Here is a 25,229-nt window from a genome sequence, read left to right as displayed (position 1 = left end):
ATACTCAAGTCAAGTGGATTCAGTGCATGTTACTGTGCAGTACGCCATTACTGGTTGTATCATACATTTTGGAACTCGCCCTGGATAAAGGCGTCAGCCAAATATTTAAATTTTGCAGCACTGTCCAGTTTCTGCTAATGCAATCTGAACAGTTTAGATAGATACTTTATTAATCCCAAATGGGAAATTCACATACTGCAGCAGCAGCATACTGATAAAAAAAAATATTAAAGAGTGATAAAATGCAGGTAAAAAAACATTCTACATTCACATGACATTCATATTAAATAAAGGCACCTAGTAAGAATGAAGCTACTTTTGTGAACTGTGAACACTTATCTGCAGACCTTCACAATTTTTCTCATATGTCATTTGGGTTGCAGAAACCACTATAATTGAAATAAAATGTTTATCATCAACTAAAAAGGAGCACAAAATATTTGAAAATTTAAATTGTGTGCCAAGTTTACTTTTTAAATTTCACGGTAAAAAAAAAAAAAAAAAAAAACAACACTTCCTGGAGTAGGACAACGAGTTATAGGGCCAAAAATAAAACCCACACCAAAATAATTCCGCCTAACCTCAAGCACACAAAATGTTTGGGATTTCATATTGCTGACTCTCCAGTTCCATTCGATGTGCCAATTGCTCGCAGTCTCGCTCCTTAGCAACCCATCAACACAAAACAACTACAGGGACCCTCTCTCCCAGGACACCACTGAGCCAATCCAGAATTCTTCTCATTGAGTGTCTGGCGGCCTACTTTAGAACAAAATGATTTCTAGTTATTTCTTCAAACCTTTCATAACAGGTGTCACTAAAGAGGTCCCAACAAAGAGCCAGCCGCAAGCTTAGCGGTGCTTTAGCAAGTTTAACAAACAGAAAAAGTTCAAAAAATGCAATTTGGGAAGACACCCTCAAAAAATAGGCAGCCATCTCAGCTTGGGGTGCAGGACGTGCTGCCCACTAGTGGCTGAGCCGCTGAACTGCATAGCATGATTGCCACTGCAGCTACCATTACAGATTTCTTCCAGTGTCCCCGAGCAAATCACCTCACCTGCTAATTCCCGCTTAGCAAGTTCAAAAGTGGTTTATTACGTCATTAAAACACCTCAGTAGAACGGCCACTATTGAAGGATGCTAAACACATTTTTGGGCGGCATGGTGACACAGGCTTCGCTTCCGAGGTCCTCCCTGCGTTGAGTTTGCATGTTCTCCCCGTGTCTACGTGGGTTTCCTCCCGCAGTCCAAAGACATGCAGGTTAGGTGGATTGGCGATTCTAAATTGGCCTTAGTGTGTGCTTGGTGTGTTTGTGTGTGTCCTGCAGTGGGTTGGCACCCTGCCCGGGATTGGTTCCTGCCTTGTGCCCTGTGTTGGCTGGGATTGGCTCCAGCAGACACCCATGACCCTGTGTTCAGATTTAGCAGGTTGGAAAATGGATGGATGGATAAACACATTTTGTTTCCTCTTGGCAATCAAGTGAAATAAGAGAGTGGTTTTCATAAACACATGGCATAAATGGATGGTCCAAAATTCTTTGTTTAATAATATCAAGTGAAGAGTCACGGAATGGACACGGAGGAAAAATGGCCGGCAGCAACAACTGACCTTAAGGAAAATGCACAGCATATTCTAAAATGAAAGACGTGTGTTAGGGCAACTGGCCATTCTATGCTGGTTCATTGCAAGTTTATGTGCTAGTAGACCCTGACATTGACTAGTGCTCCCTTCACGGATGGTTCCTGCCTTACATGCTTTCAGAATAGAACTGAGTGGGTGAAAGAATGTAATCTATATACAGTGGGATGCAAAAGTTTGGGCAACCTTGTTAATAGTCATTATTTTCCTGTATAAATTGTTGGTTGTTATGATAAAAATGTCAGTTAAATCTATCATATAGGAGACACACACAGTGATATTTGAGAAGTGAAATGAAGTTTATTGGATTTACAGAAAGTGTGCAATAATTGTTCAAACAAAATCAGGTAGGTGCATAAATTTGGGCACCGTTGTCATTTTATTGATTCCCAAACTTTTCGAACTAATTATTGGAACTCAAATTGGCTTGGTAAGCTCAGTGACCCCTGACCTACATACACAGGTGAATCCTAGAATGAGAAATGAGAGTATTTAAGGGGGTCAATTGTAAGTTTACCCGCCAACTCTAACCCTCCTACCGCGTCATGGGACATGCACGACATAGCCACGCACGCCAACTGTAACCGTCCTCCCGAGTCCAGCGTCGCGCTCGAGGCACACAACAACTCACCAAACGCAGCCTCAGTCGCTTTCATCTGTGCAAAAGTCCACATGCACCTCTGAACCACATTGACTTTAGACCGCATGCAAGACAGAGAGCCACAATCGCCAACTCACAGAGCCCCGCCCGCCAACTCTAAGGGCAAGCAAGACAGAGAGCCACAATCGCCAACTCACAGAGCCCCGCCCGCCAACTCTAACTAAGGGCAAGCAAGACAGAGAGCCACGCCCACCAACTCTAAGACCATGGGATACGCACGCATTTAAGTGTATAAATGGATAAAAATAATTGCATGTAAACGATTCGCCAAAATCTCTTGTAAGTAAACGATACTGTTTAAAATGTTATTGTTTTTTCATCAGAAAACTCGGTTTGCATGTCTACCTGTATTAGTTTAAATGGCACCTTTACCACTCGCAATAGGGCGGACGTGTTGAATTATCGTGTCGACTGGGCAACACAGTGAATGCGGTGTCTATCTATATACTGTATGTCTATGTTTTCCGTAGCCTGCTACAGGAAGGTACTCTCTCGACCATTGGCATTGGTTTCGCTCCTTGCTATTTTCGTTCTACTGCGACGGTGGTTTCCTAAGCCTTGGTTATACTAAATTCCTTTCTCACCATTTTCCATTCCTATTCTTACACCGCCGTATGCTACGGCAGGCTTCAGCTAGTGTTATTTTAAACACACAAAACACAAACATCATCTTGTGTCCAGAACACAGCTTAACCTAAGTTGTGATTACAAACAAGAGACCACCACTCAGCCCATTTGTCGGCCGTTTCTTCAGCTCATAGCCCAGTACCTCATCCAGATGCGTCTTAAAGGTTGCTAAGGTGTCCGCTTCAACTCCATGTCCCAGTAGGTTGTTTCAGATTCCCACAACTCTTTGAGTAAACAAGCTCTTCCTGGTATCAGGCCTACATTCACTTTCGCTCAATTTCCACTCAACTATGTGTCACTGTTTAGATGAAAGAATTCAGCTGAATCCACTGGATTAGGTGCCCAATTTTGTTAGTAAAATACTGCAGATAAGTATGTCTCTCTATTATAATAAAAAAAATCTTGGGTGGAGACGTGATTTTCTCTGAGACACGTTAATGTCCAGCGAGACAGGGAGGTCATCTGCTGTACAGGCTTTTAAACGTTCAAAGCGTTGCACGAGATGCAGATCACGCAGTACGGCACAAGCAGCAGCAAGCCAGCTGATCGAGCAAAGAGGTATTCGTTTCCCATTGTATCACCGTTTAAGAGGGGGTTTCGGAGGAGCGACCACGTCTTCTTAGTGTGCGTTCAGCCCCGCTTTTCACAACGAGAGAGGCAGAGATGTGAAATGGCTGGCAGGCAGCGCGCCCCAGGATGGAGTGGATGGGCGAGTGAAGCAAGCAGGGGGCAAAGCTCCCTAGTTATTAGGATGAAGCATCTCTTCTTGAAAGAAGAAAAAAAAAAATGTATATATATAAGCTGCAATATCCTCCCAATAAAACAAACCCTCTAAAGAGAATAAATCAATGCTAGTGTTAATCAATCATTGTGCCGTGGTGTTTCATTTAAACTAAGCAGTTCATTTTCCAGTTACCCAGTAACCGAGAGCCATCACTATCAGGCTAATGACAACGTATTCAGTGATGTTGAAAATGTGTCAATCCATAGAAAGTTTCACCCAGTCAGAATACTGTGCCTACATATAATGTGTATGTGTACTGTATGTGAAGATACACGATCTCCGCAGAGCATCAACCAGAGTGATTTTGGTTAAACTCTTTGGTGCTAACACCGAACGCGGGCTTGGAATTCTGTACTACAACGGTTAACCATGGGTCAGGCACGGGTCGACGTCTAATGAAGTTTACAGTGTTAACCCCAAATAACTCTGAGGGTGGTGTTCTGCTGCCATCTAGTGAGTGAAACAACACCAGGCTGCAAAAAACAGGAATATTTCTTTGCTTTCCGACACTTTATGGCAACTTTAATGTTACGTTTCTCTCTATATATATATATATCTCTATTATATCTATCTATCTATATATATATCTATCTATATATATCTCTATATAACACATACACACACACAGTACAGGCCAAAAGTTTGGCCACACCTCCTCATTCAATGTGTTTTCTTTATTTTCATGACCATTTACATTGGTAGATTCTCACTGAAGGCATCAAAACTATGAATGAACACATGTGGAGTTATGTACTTAACAAAAAAGGTGAAATAACTGAAAACATGTTTTATATTCTAGTTTCTTCAAAATAGCCACCCTTTGCTCTGATTACTGCTTTGCACACTCTTGGCATTCTCTCGATGAGCTTCAACAGGTAGTCAGTCACCTGAAATGGTTTTCACTTCACAGGTGTGCCTTATCAGGGTTATTTAGTGGAATTTCTTGCTTTATCAATGGGGTTGGGACCAGCAGTTGTGTTGTGCAGAAGTCAGGTTAGTTGGACGATCATTTATTTTTCAACAGGACAATGACCCCAAACACACCTCCAGGCTGTGTAAGGGCTATTTGACCAAGAAGGAGAGTGATGGAGTGCTGGAAACGGTCATATATATATATATATATACACACACACACACACACACACACACACACACACACACACACAGAGAGAACCTATCAATTTATTTTTCAAATATTTTTAAATAGCCCTCTTAACACAACATCCACATTCCCTTCATGTATTTTTCAGTTACAGTGCCGTGCTGCCTCCATTATTGTTCACTTTATGCACCGATTATAAACAACGAATGCCAACTGAGCACGCTTTACAAGTCCTAAAATCTTTAGGCCGAGTCGGTCTTGTCTGAATATCGTGTCTGCACATACCTTTACCCTCAGTATGACGCTGGCACGTTTTCTCTATGTGCTCATTACCTCTCCCAACACACTCAGTGCCATACACACACAGTTATAGGGAGTTAAGAGTTTATGAAGATGCAGATTAACGGAGCACAACATGGGGTACATGCAGGGCTGTCTGTTGGCCGGACAGTGTTGTCTGCCATCTACTGGCAGTTCTGAAAAATAACTCACAAACAGCTGCTCGATTTACTCTCCTATTTATTCTAGCTATATAATGGTGATTGCAAATCCGTTTGCCTGAACTCGGAGTTGCCGTGGGGTGGATCCTATCCTGATGAAATTAGGCACAAGGCAGGGCCTAAATTTGGACTGGGCACACATGCACCAGAGATGCCATAATTCAGAGTTGTTAAATAACCTAATGGGTGTGCTAGGAGAGCTGGGGTACCCAGAAAAACATGCTGTCACAGGGAGAGCACGCACTGCCCCTCTAAAACAGTCAGCAACTGAGAGCAGTTTTTGAACCCAAGACGGTGGATGGGTCAGGTACTGGCACTAACCACTGTGCCACCATAATTTTCTGGCTTGCAAAGGACTGGTGCCCTGTCTGGTATATGTTCCTGCTTTGTGCCAAAAGCTACTGGGATAGGTCTCTACCTTTAAAACTAGCCATAAGCTGGTTCAACGATGTGTGGGCGGTATGGTGAATGACGAGCTGCTCATTTCCTGCCTTTGCAAGTCGCTGAGCCTGCCTGTGTTCCAGCTGTAATAAATACATGATTAGGAAACGTCCCAGCAGTCTCAGGTATGCAGCCTTGGACAAATGTATCAGCTAAATATGCAATAAATATTTTTTTTCCTCTGAAATGAACTACAGAAAAACTCCCTCAAAACAAGGAGAGTCTTAAAAATCGACAAATTCCCAACACTATCTGCTATTTAGTTAATACCCAGTTATCTTCCCCACCCCACCCACTTCATTGGCTGGGCCTGTCCTGGCAGCACATCTCACGCAGACAGCTCAGCATTTGGCAAAAGAGTGAGATTCTATTTTTAAAGCTATTGAAAGTGCTCTACTGGGAGAAAGCACCCCAAGTGCTCTGCACATGCCAGCAGATCCACAAAGGGCAGGCTACAGGAAAAGCAATTCAGACTGCGGTCTGTGGACGGGGGGTGCAAAGGGCTTTTTACTTTTATTTGGTGGTAATGTGGTTTACTGCATTTTTATGAGACACTAATAGGGGTACCCAGTGTTGCCTGGAGTGGAAATAAAGTGCATGTGAGATCATTAAATAAACTCCCAGGGGGATAACTCTGGAACAAAACAGCCATTGGTCTTCTATTGTACCAACCAGGGGGTGGTGGGTGGTGGTTGTGGCGGGGCATTTGGTGTAGAGAAGTTCAACAAACTGGATTTGCACACAAGTTAAAACGTAACATTATTTTAAATGTTGGCCAGTGAAATGTTCTATGTTGTGGTATGCTCACCGGGTAAGACCACTTCAGGAGAATCCCACCGAATCAATAAGCTAAGGCAGCTGCAGTTCTGGGGTGCACTCTCGACACACTGCAGGTAGTAAAGGGGGAGAGAATGAAGACAAAACTGATGGCCATTAACAATGCTGCATGTCCACCGTATTTCAGACAGGATTAGTTTTACATCAGGAAGGCGTTTAACATACTGTACAGTGAAACCTCGGTTTGCAAGCATGATTCGTTCTGGAAAAGTGCTTTTAATCCAAAGCACCCATATATCAAAGCAAATTTCCCCATAAGAAATAATGGAAACTCAGATAATTCGTTTCACAACCCACAAATATTTATATAAAAATGATTAACACAAAATCTTCACTCTAACTAACGGAATCCCTGCTATCTGTTGGCTCACTGGAATCTTCTTTTTTTTTTGCGACTTTAACAAGGAACCTCTCAAATGACAGTTGCTTTTGCCTGAAGAGTCCCTATACTTGGACACAAAATTAAAAAAGTACTTTACGCACTGTAAGGTTTCTAAACTCTTTTCAGATTCCCCCAAATGGGACAACAAGCGGAAGAACATCCCGAAGCAACCTCAGGCTCCCAGCGCTGTAGCAGTTTGCCGTAAAAGAGAATCAGAAAAGATCGCGGACATGCTGTAAGTGCCTGCCGTTGATGGGTGATACAAGGTACATTATAAATGCGCAGGGCACAGGATTACTTGACCACTAACCTGGGCACGACCCTGCCTGACTGCTGTGCCTGTGTATAGGAGAGTGGCAGATCCCGCTACAATAAATAACCGTGCTGTTCCTGTGTCAAGCTGAATAAAGCTGGTGTTGCTCGAAGTACTGAGACTCAGCTTTGTGTTTTGGGGTGCAAGACTGGGACTCGCACGTTACAACACACACACATGGTCACCATGCTATAGTGCACAGTATACGCTCGTACGGATGTTGACTATATGAGTTAGGCACGCCGACTGAGATCGAGCATGGGAGACGATTACCCACAATCCCCATGTGACGCTCGGCAGACAAATCGTATACGTACTACTCGTATTGCAAGACCTCGCTCGTTTATCAAGTTAAAATTGATTTAAAAAATTTTAGCTCATCTTGCAGATCAAGTTACACGCAATCCCAGGTTTCACTGTAATTGTTACCGGAGGCCCTCTGTAATTTTGGAATTACTTTTACACAAGCAGGTGGGTTGACGTACTTATTACCGGAAGGCTCCTTAAATTTTTAAGTCCTATTAGGGTAGGATTAGTTTTACACCAGGAGGAAGGATTCAATTCGTGGCTGAAGGCACTCTATACCGCTTTTGCCTTAGGAGTACAGTTAATGTGTGCACACCGGGGTCTACCACCAGTTCAAACCACATTTGCAACGCTTACTTAAAACAACAATATGTCCAGTCGCACTTCCAAGGAGGAAGCCTCAAAATGGGTTTCGATGTAAACTGTGCATATCAGTGTGACTTCTGGACCTCTGAGGGGATAACCCACACCCCCGTTATTCAGTGAGCTCAACAAGGAGAACCAACAGGTCCCCGTTCCATAAAACCGGAAAACCTCCGTTATCTTAGCCCCATCTGAATTGCTCAAATGATGGAATTTTACTGACATGTCGAATTGCACGGTAATAGTTTACAAAAAGTAAAAGGCCCTGTAATCTTTACTACGACGTGAACATGCACTCCATAAACAGATGGGACGGTCCTCTAGTGATAATTACATTACTCACCTCCTGCTATAAAACTAACCCCCCGACCCCAAATGGGACTTACGGCACACCAGTATCAAATACATTTAGATAAGGAAATATTCAAAGAAAATGTGGCCAGAAACACTCCGGGGGCTCCTCCATACCAACACAGTACTCATTTCTAATGCCTCACTGTGACTGCCCTCTTATCTTCAGCCAACTATACTTCCTTAGAAGGTTGGCGTCCTTCAACATCTGCAATAAGATGCTGCAGATGTTCTATCAGACGGTTGTGGTGAGCACCATCTTCTACATGGTGGTGTGCTGGGGAGGCAGCATAAAGAAGGATGACGCCTCACGCCTGGACAAACTGGTGAGGAAGGCAGGCTCTATTGTAGGCACAGAGCTGGACAGTTTGACATCCGTGGCAGAGCGACGGGCGCCGAGCAGACTCCTGTCAATCATGGAGAATCCACTGCATCCACTGAACAGGATCATCTCCAGACAGAGGAGCAGCTTCAGCAACAGACTGCTGTCACCATCCTGCTCCACTGACAGACTGAGGAGACCCCACACTATGCGACTCTTCAGTTCCAACCAGTGAGATAAACGTTAACATTATACAAAGTTATTGTCGGTTATACCTGCATTTTTATTACTCTTTAATTTAATAGTTTTTTTTTTTTTTATTAGTATGTTGCTCCTGGATTATGTGAATTTCCCCTTGGGATTAATAAAGTATCATCTATAAAATCAGAATCTTTGATCAGCTTCTTAGTTTTCAACCATACAATCGCTCAATAGTACAGACAGCTTTTTCTTCATCTTTGTAACTTTGCTCATCTGCATTCTTTCCTCAGTGTGAAAGATACTGAAACACTCATTCACGCTTTCACCACTACCTGTCTGGACTATTGCAATGCTTTGTTTTATCAATCAATAGATTACAATACCTTCAGAATTCTGCGGCTCGTTTACTTACACACACTAAGAAAATCTGCTCCCATCACTCCTGTCCTCTATGATTTGCATTGGTTACCAGTTTATTCAAGAATTAAATACAAAATTATTCTTCTCACCTTTAAAGCCCTTCATGGTTTAGCCCCTCATCTGTCTGAGCTGCTCCTTCCTTCCACTCCTGCCCCTGCATTAAGATCATCGGACACTCACTTACTCACTGTACCTAAATACAGGTTAGTAACTATGGGGGGCAGAGCTTTCAGTGCGATAGCCCCTAACATTTGGAATGCTCTTCCTCTCAGACTTCACAAGGAAAAATCTATGACTCATCTCAAACTCCTGTTAAAAACACATTTTCTTCTTCTTCTGGCTGCTCCAGTTAGGGATCACCACAGCGGATCATCTTTTTCCATATCTTTCTGTCCTCGTCATCTTGCTCTGTCACACCCATCACCTTCATGTCCATAAACCTTCTCTTAGGCCTTCCTCTTCTCCTCTTGCCTGGCAGCTCTATCCTTAGTACCCTTCATCTCTCCTCTGCACATGTCCAAACCAACGAAATCTCGCCTCTCTGACTTTGTCTCCCAACCGTCCAACTTGAGCTGACCTTCTAATGTACTCATTTCTAAAAACACGTCTTTTCAATGAGTAGTATTCATTTTTTTGTATGTGAATTCCATTGTTTTGTTAATGTGTTTATTGAATTGTAAAGTGTCCTTGAGTGCATGTATATAAATAAAACGCATTTTTATTATTATTATTATATCAGAAGTTTTCTTCTTTTCGTAATTCTTGTGTGTATTTGTGGAGGGGGCACAGACGTTTGTTAGATTTCTCAACCTTCTACAAAACAGCTAAAATTTCCCTCCTTGGGACAAATCATGAAATATCTACCTAAAACAAACATTCCACTTTATACAGTATATAAGGAAAATGAAACATTTTCACTTGGCTAAATCTTTGTGCCCAGCCAGTGTTGGTGGCTTCTTCTAAACCCAACCCAATACTTTCCTCCCAAATAGGGCTGTTCGATATAACGATATATATCCGATGACAATATGAAAACGTCTATCGCTGCACATTACGCTATCGTTTGTTTCGTGGTGTCGCAAAATAAACTGTTTACGGCAATATTTTTTTCATTGTTTTGATGGCCACCACGTGGATGCAGACACACTAGCATGGCTGATGAAGACGAGGCAACACCAGGTAGCTCCACACAGAAGGACCTTGTTCCTAAATGAGGGGCTACCTCTGTAGTATGGAGATGGTTTGGATTTGAAAAGTCTGACACGGACCAGAAAACGGTACTGTGCAAATTATGCTGCAAACCAATCCCTACCACAGACTCCAACACGACAAACCTCTTCTACACCTCCGCAAAAAGCACGTGAGCGAGCATGCAGAGAGTTTACAACTGAGAGGCAGGCCACGTTGGATATTACAGTTGTAAAGGTACTATTTAAACGAGCATGTTAAAAGCTTGGAAGATTAATTGCTACCAAAACAATTTGCTTAAGGCATAATTTTCCCTGCAGCGTTTGCTGTCAGCGTTAATCTTGTTAAAATTACGTTTACGCCACAACTGCATTAACACGGCAAATCTCCGTTAACGAGTTACCGCGGATCGCCCCGTGCTTGGGGCTGGACGGCATCAACACGTTAGCGCCGTCCAGTCCCACGCACGGGCGATCAGCTGTAACTCATTAACGGAGATTTGCCACACTACGATGTGCAAATTAACATTTTACTAGAATGTAGCCTAAAAATATTATATTTAATATTATATATTTAATATATTTTTGTCGTAAGCCTTATTGCTGCTACAGTTTGAAGTACAATGTTTACATTTGGTTTTGACAGTTAATGTTAGACTTGTATTTATTTTGTTTAAAGGGTTTATTGGCCTTATATAGTTTAGTTGTTAGTGCTTTGATCCTTTTATATTTAATATATGTTGTGAGAGTTATTGCTGCTACAGTTCACATTTTGTTTATGTCAGGCATTTTATATAGCAGTATTTTATATTGGGCCTTTAGTAATTTGTTTTTGAAAAGTGTTTTATATTTGATACATTAACATTTTATGTTTACATTCTAAGTCAAACATTTGCTCAAATGTTCTAAATAAAAGAACAGAAATAATTACAAGTTGAGTACTTCTCATTTTTGATTTTTTTATTTAAATGAAAAAAAAGGAGTGGTGATTATATAAACTATTCACTGAATACAAAGAAAATGTACTATATCGTGATATCGGGATATGAAATGAAATATCGGGATATAAGATTTTGGTCATATTGCACAGCCCTACTCCCAAATACTCTTAAAAGAAAGAAAAACAGAAACTTACAGAGTAAGGGGAACGTTATTCCAAAAATGAAGACCATCACATCCCCAAATACTGAGATGAGAAAGTAACTGGCAACTAAAACGAGAACAACAAAGATGGTGGGGTTGTTCTTCTTGAAGTTCTTGATGATCGCTTTGTTCTCTCCGGCCCAGACAGATCCAATGAATGTGACGGTCACCAACGTACACCCCAGTATCATCCCCAGGGGGTTTAGAAACCTGAAAAACACATTAAAAGTGGCACGTTGGCAATAACGTACTGGAAACAGATATGGGCACATCAGACAACTGATGAAAAAGGCGCCATGTTAGTGTGGATTTTGGAAAGACAGCTCAATGTTTAAAGCACCAAAGGTTTAGAAAAGATAGAAGGAAACGTCTTCAGTGAAGGAATCAGTGGTGGAAGATTTCCTAGATATAAGAATATGACATATTCTGAAGAATGGGCTTCCATTTAATTTATATCAAGTGGGTATTGGTGGTCAACTGTAGAAAATGTACAGCAAGGCTTGGGAGGAGATCTGTGGTCCATGTTCATATTAGGTAATGTTATTAGTCTGCGTTGCTTAAAGACGACAAAAGGTTTTAAGGTAAAGCCGTTATACTCACCAATGGCACTGGCAAGATGTTACACATGTTGATTAGCACACACAAGTAAGAATTTCACTCTACACAGGACAATGTCAATGACCCGGCTGTAAATCTACACAGGAACAGAGGCCATCATCTCGTATCTCACAACATGTCTCAGACAGGATGAGCTTACGGATGGCGTCCATTACATGAACAATATTAGTGTCTCTTGTTAGGAGCAAAATGTTGTTCACAACAGATATCACACATACCCTTTTACTTCTAGGACTGGATTTCAATTCGAGTACAGTAACTCACTGTCTGTGTTGGGTTTAAAACGCCTTTGCATTTTTAAAATAAGCCTATGTATGGACGACGTTTGTGTGCCTTGGCCCTCACAATACATTTCGTGCAGTGGTTAGTGCTGCGGCCTGAAACCTCCAGCAGACAGAACATTAGAACACTCTAGACGAGAACAGGCCATTCAGTCCAACACAGCTCGCCAATCCTATCTGCTTAATTCTTCAAAAAAATAACATCAAGTCGAGTTTTGAAAGCCCTAAAGTCTTACTTTCTACTACACTACTTGGTCTCTTATTCAGAGTGTCTGTCGTTCTTTGTGTAAAGAAAAATGTCCCAATGTTTGTGCGAAATTTAACTTTACAAGTTTCCAGCTGTGTCCCCGTGTTCTTGATGAACTCATTTTAAAGTCTCTGTCTCGATCCACTGGACTAATTCACTTCATAATTTTAGACACCTCAATTATGCCTCCTCTTCATCTGCTTTTACTTAAACTGTAAAAGCTCAGCTCTTTTAATCTTTCCTCATAATTCATCCCCTGTAGTCCTGGAATCAACCGAGTTGCTCTTCTCCGGACCTTTTCTTGTGCTATTATGTCTATTGTGTAGCCTGGAGACCAAAACTGCACCCAGGACTCCAGACGAGGCCTCACCAGTGTGTTATAAAGCTTGAGCAGAACCTTCTGTGACTTGTACTCCACACATCAAGGCGCTATATAACCTGACATTCTGTTAGCCTTCTTAATGGCTACTGAACACTGTTGGGAAGTCGATAGCTTAGAGTCCACTACTCCTAAGTAATTTCTCATAAACTGTACTCTCGATTTTCCGACAGCCCATTGTGTATTCAAACCTCACATTTTTACTTCCTACATGTAATTCTTTACATTTACTGACATTAAAATTTCATATTCCACAAATCTGCCAAAGCCTGTATGCTATCCAAGTCCTCCTGTAATGATATAACAGATTCCAGATTATCTGCCAATCCACCCATCTTGGTATCATCTGCAAACTTGTTACTTCAATTCCTATCTAAATCATTTATGCAGATTAAACAGCAGCAGCCCTAGCACTGCCCCCTGCTGGTCACCACTCAACATCAGCCAATTCTGATGAGGTTCCTCACACCATCACCCTCTGCTTCCTGTGTCAGAGTTCTAATCTTGCACCGAGTTCCTCACGGGATGGAGTCTGCATGTTCTCCTACAAGCTGTGTGGACTTTTCTTTGGTTGCTTTCAGTTTTCCTGCCACAGTGCAAAAATTGTATTAAGTTAATTAGCACCACCAAGACTATGATCACATTACCTGGCTGAAGTGACTCAAACACAACATTTATGAGTCCCATTTTCAATTTAGAAAGTCTCTCCCACAAGTCTAAGTTTGCCATCGATGTACAAGCTGATAATTCGGGAAGTAACTATTGCACAAAATTTTAGCCAAATAAAGCTTTCGTTTTGCACATTTTGAGCACGCAATTGGATAAAGAACATGTGGATTATGTGCCACAAGGAAAGTGAATTCACCCTGGGATGTTTTTATCACCGTTGGCCATTATACAGAGCAGGTCACCACCAAGTTGTTTTAAGTGATAAACGTCTTTCTCTAAATTCTGCATGAAAAAATTAGATTATAAAACTTTTTTCTCAGTCCACCACTACAAGATAGATGAGGTAAGTAACATAAAAAAATTATATATATTATTGCAGGGAGTTTTCGTTTAAGAAGACCTGCAGAGAAGAGAGAGCAATGCAATGGGCGACACCTCAGCACCACACTAGTTCAGATGGAGTGGAACCAGTGGGAGGTTTTATATGGTGGCCGGAGTGCCAATTCTGCCATCAACCCCCAGGTTTTTCCCTGCAGGTTGGAGGACCTACATGCTGGGCTGGATACAGATTAATGTCATACCCTGGACAGAGCAAATGTGGGTTAAGGGCCTTGCTCGAGGGCCCAACAGAGTCAGATCCACTTTGGCAGTAACAGGGATTCGAACCAACAACCTTCTGGATACCAGTACAGATCCTTAGCCTCAGAGTCACCATGTCCTGTACTATTCATTTTAAAGGCAATCAAGTGATTACATGTGCCAGGTAATAGCGGGCACCCGATGAGATGCTGATGCCTTACCCCAGAATGCCGAGGAGAGGTGCTATAATGCCACTCGTGATCTTGCGCTCTCAGTTTCAGAGCCCAGACTTATGCACTTAATGCAGGACATGGGGTCTCAATACATCAGGAGCGAGGCAGCTCTACCAGCCAATGAAGTTCTGCCACATCATGACTGCATATGTATGAGGTTGATTTGCATGCTCCATATATGGATGTTAATTACATTGCAAATTTAGAAGGCGATTGGGATTTATAAGCAGCAAATTTTGCAGAAACGTGCGTAGGTCAGGTTTTATAAACACGATTTTTCTTTTTTTGCTTTTACGGGATTTACCTCAGAGCCACCATTCCGTCCGCAGAGAAGAATGTGCAGAAAATCCCCAAATCCAGGTGTGTGAAGCTTGTCACGTCAGACTGAAGAAGACTGCAGGCTGGAACGACTGCCAAAGACGCTTCAAATAAGCATGGAGTAAAAGGGTCTGAGTACTCTTATCACTGCGAGATTTCTTTTTTGGTTTTATAAAATTTTTTTTTTACTTTGTCATTCTCGGGTATTGAGTGTTGCTGGATGAGGAGACAAAAATGAATTTGATTATTTTAGCACAAGGTTGAACATAACAAAGGTGAAATAGTGAAGGGTTCGGAATACGTTCTAAAAAGGTGCCACGTGTGACAAACACACATCAGTTACGCCAATGCAGTACGTAGCAACGGTCCGCCTCTACTCTGTGGATCGGAGAAGACAACAAAATGTACGACTAGTCTTTTATATAGCACCCTTCAAACAGCACACGGGCCCAAGGGATTACGCAAAGCAAAGTTCAATTCAAAGTAACCTGATGAAAAACAATATGGTAATAAAATGGGACAACGAAATTGAGTTGCACACTCTGAAGCAAACAATAGCTGTGGAAAGTGAGTGACACGGCATGTTTTATGTACTACAGACACGTGTGTGCCCCCCAAGAGCTTTATAAAAGAGACAAAATAAGCTAAAATCAAGGCCAGGACTATGAAAAGTCACCAAAAATGAAGGCCATGGCTATAATCATATTATGTGATATCATCTACTGTTAAATTCTGCTCGATACTTGTAATATTTGTATTTTTATACTGTGTTGAGGATGACTTCTGTTCTGTGTATTGTATTGTATTGAATTGACCCCCAATCTTTTTGACACCCACTGCACGCCCAACCTACCTGGAAAGGGGTCTCTTTTTGAACTGCCTTTCCCAAGGTTTCTTCCATTTTTTCCCTACAAGGGAGTTTTTCCTTGTCTTTTTAGAGAGTCAAGGCTGGGGGGCTGTCAAGAGGCAGGGCCTGTGAAAACCCATTGCAGCACTTCTTGTGTGATTTTGGGCGATAAAAAAATAAATTGTATTGTATTGTATAAGAAGTTGCCATCTGCGATTCGATGTTATAGTAACTTACCTCATGTTATAGTATCAAACCTCAAACAGAGAAGCAAGGACACCGTGGACACCTTTTGTACAAAAGGTCAAGAACTCCCACCCTCAGTCCCCAGGGAGTAGGCTAGAAGTGGTATTTGGCAGCAATGGCGGCCCACTTTTTTAGTTTCTTTAAAAAAAAAAAAAATACTTGTTTAGAAAAACTGTTTAAATATTTATAAACAGAACCTTAGATGAGGAGAAAGCCATCTTCTTGAATAAGCTGCACTTTGGAACTCCTTACGCTGCACGCAAGGGATGACTAACAATCCTGGAAACAATTATGGGCAGTAAACTTAAAAAAAGCTCCACGGTGTCTCACGTCTCTGACAGAAATGTGTGTTTAATTTCGCAATATGCTGTTAGGGCATTCAAGGAACATAGCAACGGTGGGTGGGACGCGGGCACTGCTGTCGAGTTCATTTTGAATGTCGCCTGGAAAGTCTACTGCTCTCATTGTAATTGCATGGTGGAGACTTGAATTGATCCCGTAAAGTGACCAAGTATTCGACTTTGTGGAACATCTTTCTGAAAGAAAATTTTAAAAAGCTGAATAATTCAAAAAGACAGCATCTCCCACCCACCTCCCTAACCATTTATCCAGTTCTGTCTATCCCAGCACACTGATGGGGCAGCAGGGCTCATTCATGCATCAACTCGCACAGGCCCGGGGCTTCAGTGGGTCATAGTCACCCCCCACACATCATGTCAAGCCCAAGTAAGATTTTGGAAGTTTATCACGTCATGCCCCTCCTAGTATTTTGGAAGTGCCCCATAACCCCCTGTTAACAACATGGTCTTGAGCCGGCCTTGCATTTCAATTCAATGTCTCTTCAATTCAAGTCACTCACTATCTGCGTTAGGCCTCCACATTTTCTTCACATATTGCAAAGTTGAGTTAAAGCCATGTCACCTGAGATTACTTTTTCCAGTGATTTTTCACTCATAGCCTTCGTTTACATAATCTTCGTGAGTCGGCCTTCCCGTGTAGGCAGTCGTGTAATGTGACATGCCCAGTGACCACGGAAGAATAATTTGAGGGTAACATAGCATTCATCTTAAAGAAATAGCATAAAGGCTCAATAAATGTCAGAAACCTGTTCAGGCGCACCAGGAAACCAGAGAAAGGTCAAGTGAACAGCAAAATGTACACTGAAATATAAGAATTGGTTTAGGAAAAATACTCAGATGGTCAAGTAAATAAAGAATGTACCAGAAGAAAGGTTGATGTAATATAGAAAATGAACTGAAGGATGACTAAGCTGACGTCCTATAAATGAGAGCTTCGAACGTTTAAAAGCCTGTACGGCACCTGAATATTCGATCTCTTTTCGCTGTTCCGTTAATGTTGTCCGTTTGTTTGCGCTAATGCAATCTTTACTCTAATTTTTTGAAACTTTCGAATTCTCCTGCTTCCATTATCTCTAACCTGCTCTGCATATGTATCACGGGACTTGCGTATGAGGGTTGTAAGTTATGATGTGACTTGTCCGTCTCATGGGAAGTGAAAGTGTCTCTCTTCAAAAGATCACGTCTCTTCCCTGGAAAAAAGTCATCCCAAGTTTTTTTTTTTTTTCAGATAGAAATAGAAAAATCATTTGGGTGTAAACCAATGAACCAACCAGAATAAATGCATGCATTGACGAACACAGTATGTAAATTCAACATGAACCTCTATGCTATGTTTCTGTGATCATTCGGACCAGAATTGCTTTTTGAAGACTGCTCAATCTAAGGCATTTTGCCGAGGAGTAATTAAAAATATACAATGAATGTCTTTTCTCCTGTCTGATTACTGAATTGTCCTGTTAGAGGATGTTTCTTTCTTTAATAAGATGATACATTTCGACCATATGACTCAGCCCAACTAATCCATGACTCGTGGCAAGAAAAAATCAAACCATGTTCAATTTTATCTTTGGTCGTATAGGTGGGCTGTGTGTGCGTGAGAGCCAACAACCAATGAATACTCGCCTGGACCTGGAAGTGCGATGCCTACAATGCAGCGACGAGGAATATGCAAGACGGGGCTTTGGACCACAGGCTCGTCTGTCTGATGTCTCATGTTTTGTGTACCACAATAGAATGGGAGAAAAGGGCAGAGATTGGAAATATACTTGACATGCCCGTTAACAATTTGTACAGCACGGGCTTCATCAGGCAGCACACTATTGGCTGACAGAAGAAGGGGCGAGCAGGACTGTGTTGGAAGGTACAATGCATATAATGCAGCAATGAGGAATAATGAATGCGGGGCTTTGGACCTCACAAACAGAAGACAAGCTCGTCTGTCTCTGTCTCATGTTTTATGTACCACAACAGAATGGGAGAAGGCGGCAGAGATTGTAAATACAGTATTTCCCCCGGAATCCGGATGCCCCAGAACTATAACAACTTGGAATCTTAACAAAAAATTCGAGCAAATTTTGCCCCGGAATCTGAACTCTGCTTTGGAATCCAACCGCCCAGCATGTTGTCCGTGTGTATTTGTGCATATGTTTCCCCAGCGCTCAGGCCACCCATGCGCTTTGTCATTCATATCATTGTCGGAAGCAGTAGTGAGAGCATCTCGTGTGATTTTCACTGCTAATGTTATGAGTTTGTGCCGGTTTCGTGTTTTTTCTTTATATAACAACAACTTGATGTATTCGCCATGGGTCCTAAAAAGTGTAGTGAGGAAAATAAGAGTAAGAAGAAAGCTGTTAGAGCTACAATTGAAGTTAAGAAAGATCTTATCATTAAGCATGAAAGCAGTACACGTGCGACTGATCTCGCTACTATGTTCTGGATGCCTAAATCAACTGTTTGTACAATTCTGAAAAATGAAGGAGCTATCAAGCAGCTGATGTGACCACCGGAAACGCAGTTACCTGATGTTATCGTGGAAGGTGACTCGCCTTCCAGGCAATAATCTCTCTTCTCCACCTTCAGCTTCCACATGCACCATTATCATTCCTTTTTAAGGTAAATACAGGTTTTTATATTGTTAAATTTTATTAATTTACATTTTATTCAAATATTATTATTTGTTAATATTTTACCTTAAAATCCGGTGTATTTACTGTTACAATCATTTTGAAAATTCGAATTTGTCGGACCCACGAACGGATTAATCCATTTTCTATTATTGTGAAGGGGAAAAATTGTCTTGGAACTCGAATGGGGTTCTGGAATGGATTAAATTCGGATTCCAAGGTATGACGGTATACTTGACATGCCTGTTAACCCTTCGAACACCACGGGCTTTGTCAAGAAGCACGCTATTGGCTGTTAGAAAAAGGGGGCAGCAGGACTGTGTTGGAAGATGCAGCAATGACGAAAAAGGAATGCTGGGCTTTAGAACTCACAAACAGAAGAGAAGCTCGTCTGTCTGATGTCTCATGTTTTATGTACCACAACAGAATGGGAGAAAAGGGCAGAGATTGCAAATATACCTGATATGCTGTTAACAGTTTGAACAGCATGGGCTTCATCAGGCAGCACACTATTGGCCGTCTGAAGAAGGGGCGAGCAGGACTGTGTTGGAAGGTACAATGCATAGAATGCAGTGACGAGGAATAAGGAACGTGGGGCTTTAGACCTCATAAACTTAAGAGAAGCTTGCCTGCCTGATGTCTCATGTTTTATGTACCATAAAAAAAATGAAAGAAAAAGAGAAAGAGGGCTGAGTTTGTGGCTATAGTTACCATAACTGTTAACACTTCAGACAGCACGGGCTTCATCAGGCAGCACACTATTGGCTGTCAATAGAAGGGGTGAGCAGGACTGTGTTGGAAGATACAATGCATACAATGCTGTGACGAGAACTAAGGAACGTGGGGCTTTGGATCTCACAAACAGAAGACAAGCTCACCTGCCTGTAGGGCTGTTCGATATAACGATATATATCGGATGACAATATGAAAACGTCTATCGCTGCACATTACGCTATCGTTTGTTTCGTGGTGTCGCAAAATAAACTGTTTACAGCAATATTTTTTTCATTGTTTTGATGGCCACCACGTGGATGCAGACACACTAGCATGGCTGATGAAGACGAGGCAACACCAGGTAGCTCCACAGAGAAGGACCTTGTTCCTAAACGAGGGGCTACCTCTGTAGTATGGAGATGGTTTGGATTTGAAAAGTCTGACGCGGACCAGAAAACGGTACTGTGCAAATTATGCTGCAAACCGATCCCTACCACAGACTCCAACACGACAAACCTCTTCTACCACCTCCGCAAAAAGCACGTGAGCGAGCATGCAGAGAGTTTACAACTGAGAGGCAGGCCACGTAGGATATTACAGTTGTAAAGGTACTATTTAAACAAGCATGTTAAAAGCTTGGAAGATTAATTGCTACCAAAACAATTTGCTTAAGGCATAATTTTCCCTGCAGCGTTTGCTGTCAGCGTTAATCTTATTAAAATTACGTTTACGCCACAACTGCATTAACACGGCAAATCTCCGTTAACGAGTTACGCGGATGCCCGTGCTTGGGGCTGGACGGCATCAACACGTTAGCGCCCCAGTCCCACGCACGGGGCGATCAGCTGTAACTCATTAACGGAGATTTGCCACACTACGATGTGCAAATTAACATTTTACTAGAATGTAGCCTAAAAATATTATATTTAATATTATATATTTAATATATTTTTGTCGTAAGCCTTATTGCTGCTACAGTTTGAAGTACAATGTTTACATTTGGTTTTGACAGTTAATGTTAGACTTGTATTTATTTTGTTTAAAGGGTTTATTGGCCTTATATAGTTTAGTTGTTAGTGCTTTGATCCTTTTATATTTAATATATGTTGTGAGAGTTATTGCTGCTACAGTTCACATTTTGTTTATGTCAGGCATTTTATATAGCAGTATTTTATATTGGGCCTTTAGTAATTTGTTTTTGAAAAGTGTTTTATATTTGATACATTAACATTTTATGTTTACATTCTAAGTCAAACATTTGCTCAAATGTTCTAAATAAAAGAACAGAAATAATTACAAGTTGAGTACTTCTCATTTTTGATTTTTTTAATTTAAATGAAAAAAAGGAGTGGTGATTATATAAACTATTCACTGAATACAAAGAAAATGTACTATATCGTGATATCGGGATATGAAATGAAATATCGGGATATAAGATTTTGGTCATATTGCACAGCCCTACCTGCCTGATGTCTCACATTTTACATACCATGACAGAATGGGAAAAAAAGAGAAAGGGCCGAGACCGTGGGTATAGTTGCCATACCCGTTAACCCTTCGTACAGCACAAGCTTTGTCATCAGCAGACTATTATCAGAAAAAGGGGCGAGGAGGACCGTGTTGGACGGTCCGCACTCAGTCTGTAAATATGACACAGGCAGCGATTTTCGGTCATTTAACATGGTCAGGCAATGAGATTGACAGCTACAATCGGCAAGTCTGACACACATTATGTGACTTCAAGTCATAGGGTAACATTGGCTTTAGCTGGCGAGTCCGTAAGAAAACAGAGTGTGTGCATGAGTGTGCCACGTGGTGCAGATAAGTCCCATCAGGGAATGGTTCTTACCTTTTATACAAAGTTGCCAATGTCAACCCTGTATTTGAAAGAACAAAAAGTGGGCCCAGAAAGTAAAGCGAATGAACAGGCTCATGGGTAATTAGGTGAGAATGTAACCATTTTAATTAAAAAAAAAATAAAAGCCCACTAACAGATGTGAATAAGCAAGCCGGCATGAGGAGCTGCACGGCCTTTAACCTACCACAGCACACACCCTGCAGGAAACATGCCAACCACTGCACTGTGCCTCCGTTATTTGCAAGGCACTTTGCATGAATGAGTCATGTACAGTAAGTTGATTTAAATAAGGGCGGTGTACCCGTGCATTTTAGCTTTCTTGTTAGTTTAAAATAAGTTAGCTGCAGGGTAGGGGGCAGGCAGAAGCTGAAGAGTTGCTACTGTAACACACAATAAAATAAATAAAAAGACTATCAGCCACTCTTTTTGTTTTATTTTTTAATACTCGACAAGTGCTGGTAGTGTGAATAAGGTCTGTGCTTCAGCTTAGGCACACTCATGCAGTCAATAAAATGAGCGATTCACAAATTTTCTGTTTCCGCAAAATGCACTCCTACCTGTATGTTATTTACATGGCCCGTACACGGGATCTGGGATTTGAATTTATTTTTCTGATCTCTTTTGTCATTCGCATGGTTTTGACTTCAGAATTATGTTTTGTTACATGTGATATTTTGTGAACATTTCATTGCAAGTTAAAATATGTCAGACAGCATTGTGGCATAGCAGTTAGGTCAGTGACTGTTCACAGCTCCAGATGACGAACTTTGAATTTCTGGCAGACCCTATCAGGACTTGGGCACCCTCAGGATAAAAGCTGCCTCCACGCAAAAGAGCTGCACACAGACTTATGGAAGATGCTCAAACCTTCACTTTTCTCACTAAGCCTGGTGGTTCAAATGTCAGAGCACTATTTCTAGATTTTTGTACAGTGTTCAACAGCCATTCATCCTCGCTAAACGAGTGGGAGACTGCACAGTATGGATGTTTATTATGTTATGGATCGAGGACTTTCTTCTTATTCACTCACAAAAGTACAGGATAGTGGCTGGGCTGGGTTTGCTCTTACTGACACACTCACAAACCCAACTGTTCTGACTATCAGAAAGTTCACCCCAACACATCCAGAAACTGGATTCAGTTGACTCAAATAAATAAAATATTCATACTAAACAATAAACTTAATTCAGGCACTGGCACATCATCGAATTTGAATCTGCTAATTTCCCGAATGCTTAAACCTGCACATCCATCCCTGTATTTTCGTAAGCCGCGTATTCCAATAAGAATTGCGGGGCAGATGGAGCCTATCCCAGCATGCTGTGGGCGCAAGGTAGGAACAAAACCTAGACGGAGCGCCAGCGACCTACGTATTATTACTTTAATAAACCCGACTTGAACCGCAGGCCTGCGTCGGAATCGTAGCTAATAAACCAGGCAGTGAGAGGCACGGATGATGCCACAGTTTGCCTTTCAGCTGCCATCTTTGTGGAGCCTTCGCCGCGTATGCAGCACGAGAATCGACACAAGTCTAATTTGAGTTCTGTCCCGTTGCCACAAAAGTGCAGCTGAGCGATCACTTGCTGCATCAGTGCCCGCAACCTGAGAAATGCTGACAATCTCCAATTTCGTCAGCTGCCACAAACCGCAGGGAAGAACGACAACGCGAAGAAGAAGAAGAAGAAGGAGTTGTGAATTACAGCAAGGCTCTCCGGACAGGAAAAGAGATGAAAAGGTTGGAGTTGGATGCAGTAGCCTTACTCACCCGACAGCCAGGAAGACTACGAGACTCGCCACGAGGTAGTTGGTCTGATAGTACAGCAGGTTGCTGACGACGCGGTTGTTCCACTTGGCCATGTCGCCAAAGTCAGGTTTCGCAAACCTGTCAGTACCTGGGAAGAAGTCGTCCCATTGCCTGAGCGGCGCAAACTCCAAGCCCGCCATCTTTCTGTTGAAAACACTCAAGCCAGCTCAGCACCCAGCCCAGCAGCTCCTACGCTTCCTGCGCTTAAGAAAAACAGTAGAGCCGCTCACCCGCCCGCCTGTCTGTCTGCCAACCAACCAACCAAGCAAGCAAGCAGACTGACGTCCCAATCCGCGGCTGCGTTCTACCGATGCGCCCCTCCCACGCAGGGCGGAGGTGCGAGCGTCACGTCAGCACCGGACGGGTCTGCGTCTCTAACGGCTCAACCCAAGGGAAGCACCGGGCGCGCTCCGGCCGAGGCGAGTTGGTGCGGGACGACCGCTGTGCGTACCCTCGAGTGTACAGGCTGGCTGGGCATTCTTGAAGAACTCACGAGCTTCAGTTGAGGACTTTTAACATACAGAAAGAAATGACGGGGAAAGTTAGGTTTAATTTTTATCGACTCTAATATGTACATCATTCGGCTTTTCTAGTCTGGCTAATGTATGGTGAGTTCAGAAAATATTCACACCTTTACTTGTCTTCACTATTTAATTTTTATTAGATAATTTTGCATGTTTTGCCCATCAGTCTACACTTATTGATCCATAATGAAAAAGTGACAACATATTTTCCAAAAGGTTTGAAACTTAATTAAAAATCAACAACAGAAACCTCTCTTCGATATAATTATTCAGACCCTCTACATTTTTTAGAAAATTGATTCTGTAATCTGAAACCAAGGGGTACTGTCATTATAAATATGTTATTAACTTTAAACACTGGATTTACACAGATCAGCAACCTACCTTGTGAATTTCCCCTTGGGATTACTAAAATATCTATCTATCTATCTATACTATAAATTAATATCTATCTATCTATCTATCTATCTATCTATCTATCTATCTATCTATCTACCTTGCACTAGATAACATGAGTAAGTCAGTCTTGACTTTAGGCCATGGACCCATGAGCAACACGGTGTTGGGACAAGGCCCACTACTCCGGCTGAACTCAGAGAGGCATCCCGCACGTGTCTCTCCAGGTGTTTCCATGTGTAACCACCTAAATCTACCAGCTGAGGTAGCAGGCAGCACTCTTTCCAGCTCTGACCCTACTAAATTAGGACAGAAACTCTAAACCTTTGTTAAAAGTTGTATAAAAGGTGTATATATATATATCCATCCATCCATTTTCCAACCCGCTGAATACGAACACAGTGTCACAGGGGTCTGCTGGAGCCAATCCCAGCCAACACAGGGCACAAGGCAGGAACCAATCCTGGGCAGGGTGCCAACCACCGCAGGGTATATATATATATATATATATATATATATATATATATATATATATATATATATATATATACTGTATGTATATATATATACTGTATGTATATATATACTGTATATATATATATACAGTACAGGCCAAAAGTTTGGACACACCTCCTCATTCAATGTGTTTTCTTTATCTTCATGACCATTTTCAGCACTCCATCACTCTCCTTCTTGGTCAAATAGCCCTTACACAGCCTGGAGGTGTGTTTGGGGTCATTGTCCTGTTGAAAAATAAATGAGCGTCCAACTAACCTGACTTCTGCACAACACAACTGCTGGTCCCAACCCCATTGATAAAGCAAGAAATTCCACTAAATAACCCTGATAAGGCACACCTGTGAAGTGAAAACCATTTCAGGTGACTACCTGTTGAAGCTCATCGAGAGAATGCCAAGAGTGTGCAAAGCAGTAATCAGAGCAAAGGGTGGCTAT

At 41.9% G+C, this 25,229-nt stretch overlaps 1 protein-coding gene across 1 annotated transcript in view; it reads right to left on the bottom strand.

Annotated features, from left to right (window-relative positions):
- Nucleotides 1–23,623, bottom strand: part of LOC120540228 (PRA1 family protein 3-like) — a 34,737-nt gene extending 11,114 nt beyond the window's left edge. Inside the window, exons 1-2 of the mRNA XM_039770791.1 lie at nucleotides 23,317–23,623; nucleotides 11,572–11,789 (exon numbers count right to left, since the gene is read on the bottom strand). Coding sequence (XP_039626725.1) covers nucleotides 11,572–11,789; nucleotides 23,317–23,495 — 397 coding nt within the window. The 5' untranslated portion in view covers nucleotides 23,496–23,623. The remainder of the gene's footprint in view (nucleotides 1–11,571; nucleotides 11,790–23,316) is intronic.
- Between the last annotated feature and the right edge of the window lie 1,606 nt (nucleotides 23,624–25,229).

This window comes from Polypterus senegalus, chromosome 12 (genome assembly GCF_016835505.1).
Source record: "Polypterus senegalus isolate Bchr_013 chromosome 12, ASM1683550v1, whole genome shotgun sequence".
Classification (NCBI taxonomy): Eukaryota; Metazoa; Chordata; class Cladistia; order Polypteriformes; family Polypteridae; genus Polypterus; species Polypterus senegalus.
The sequence above is the reverse complement of the archived record's forward strand: the minus strand, read 5'-3'. Positions and strand labels throughout refer to the sequence as shown.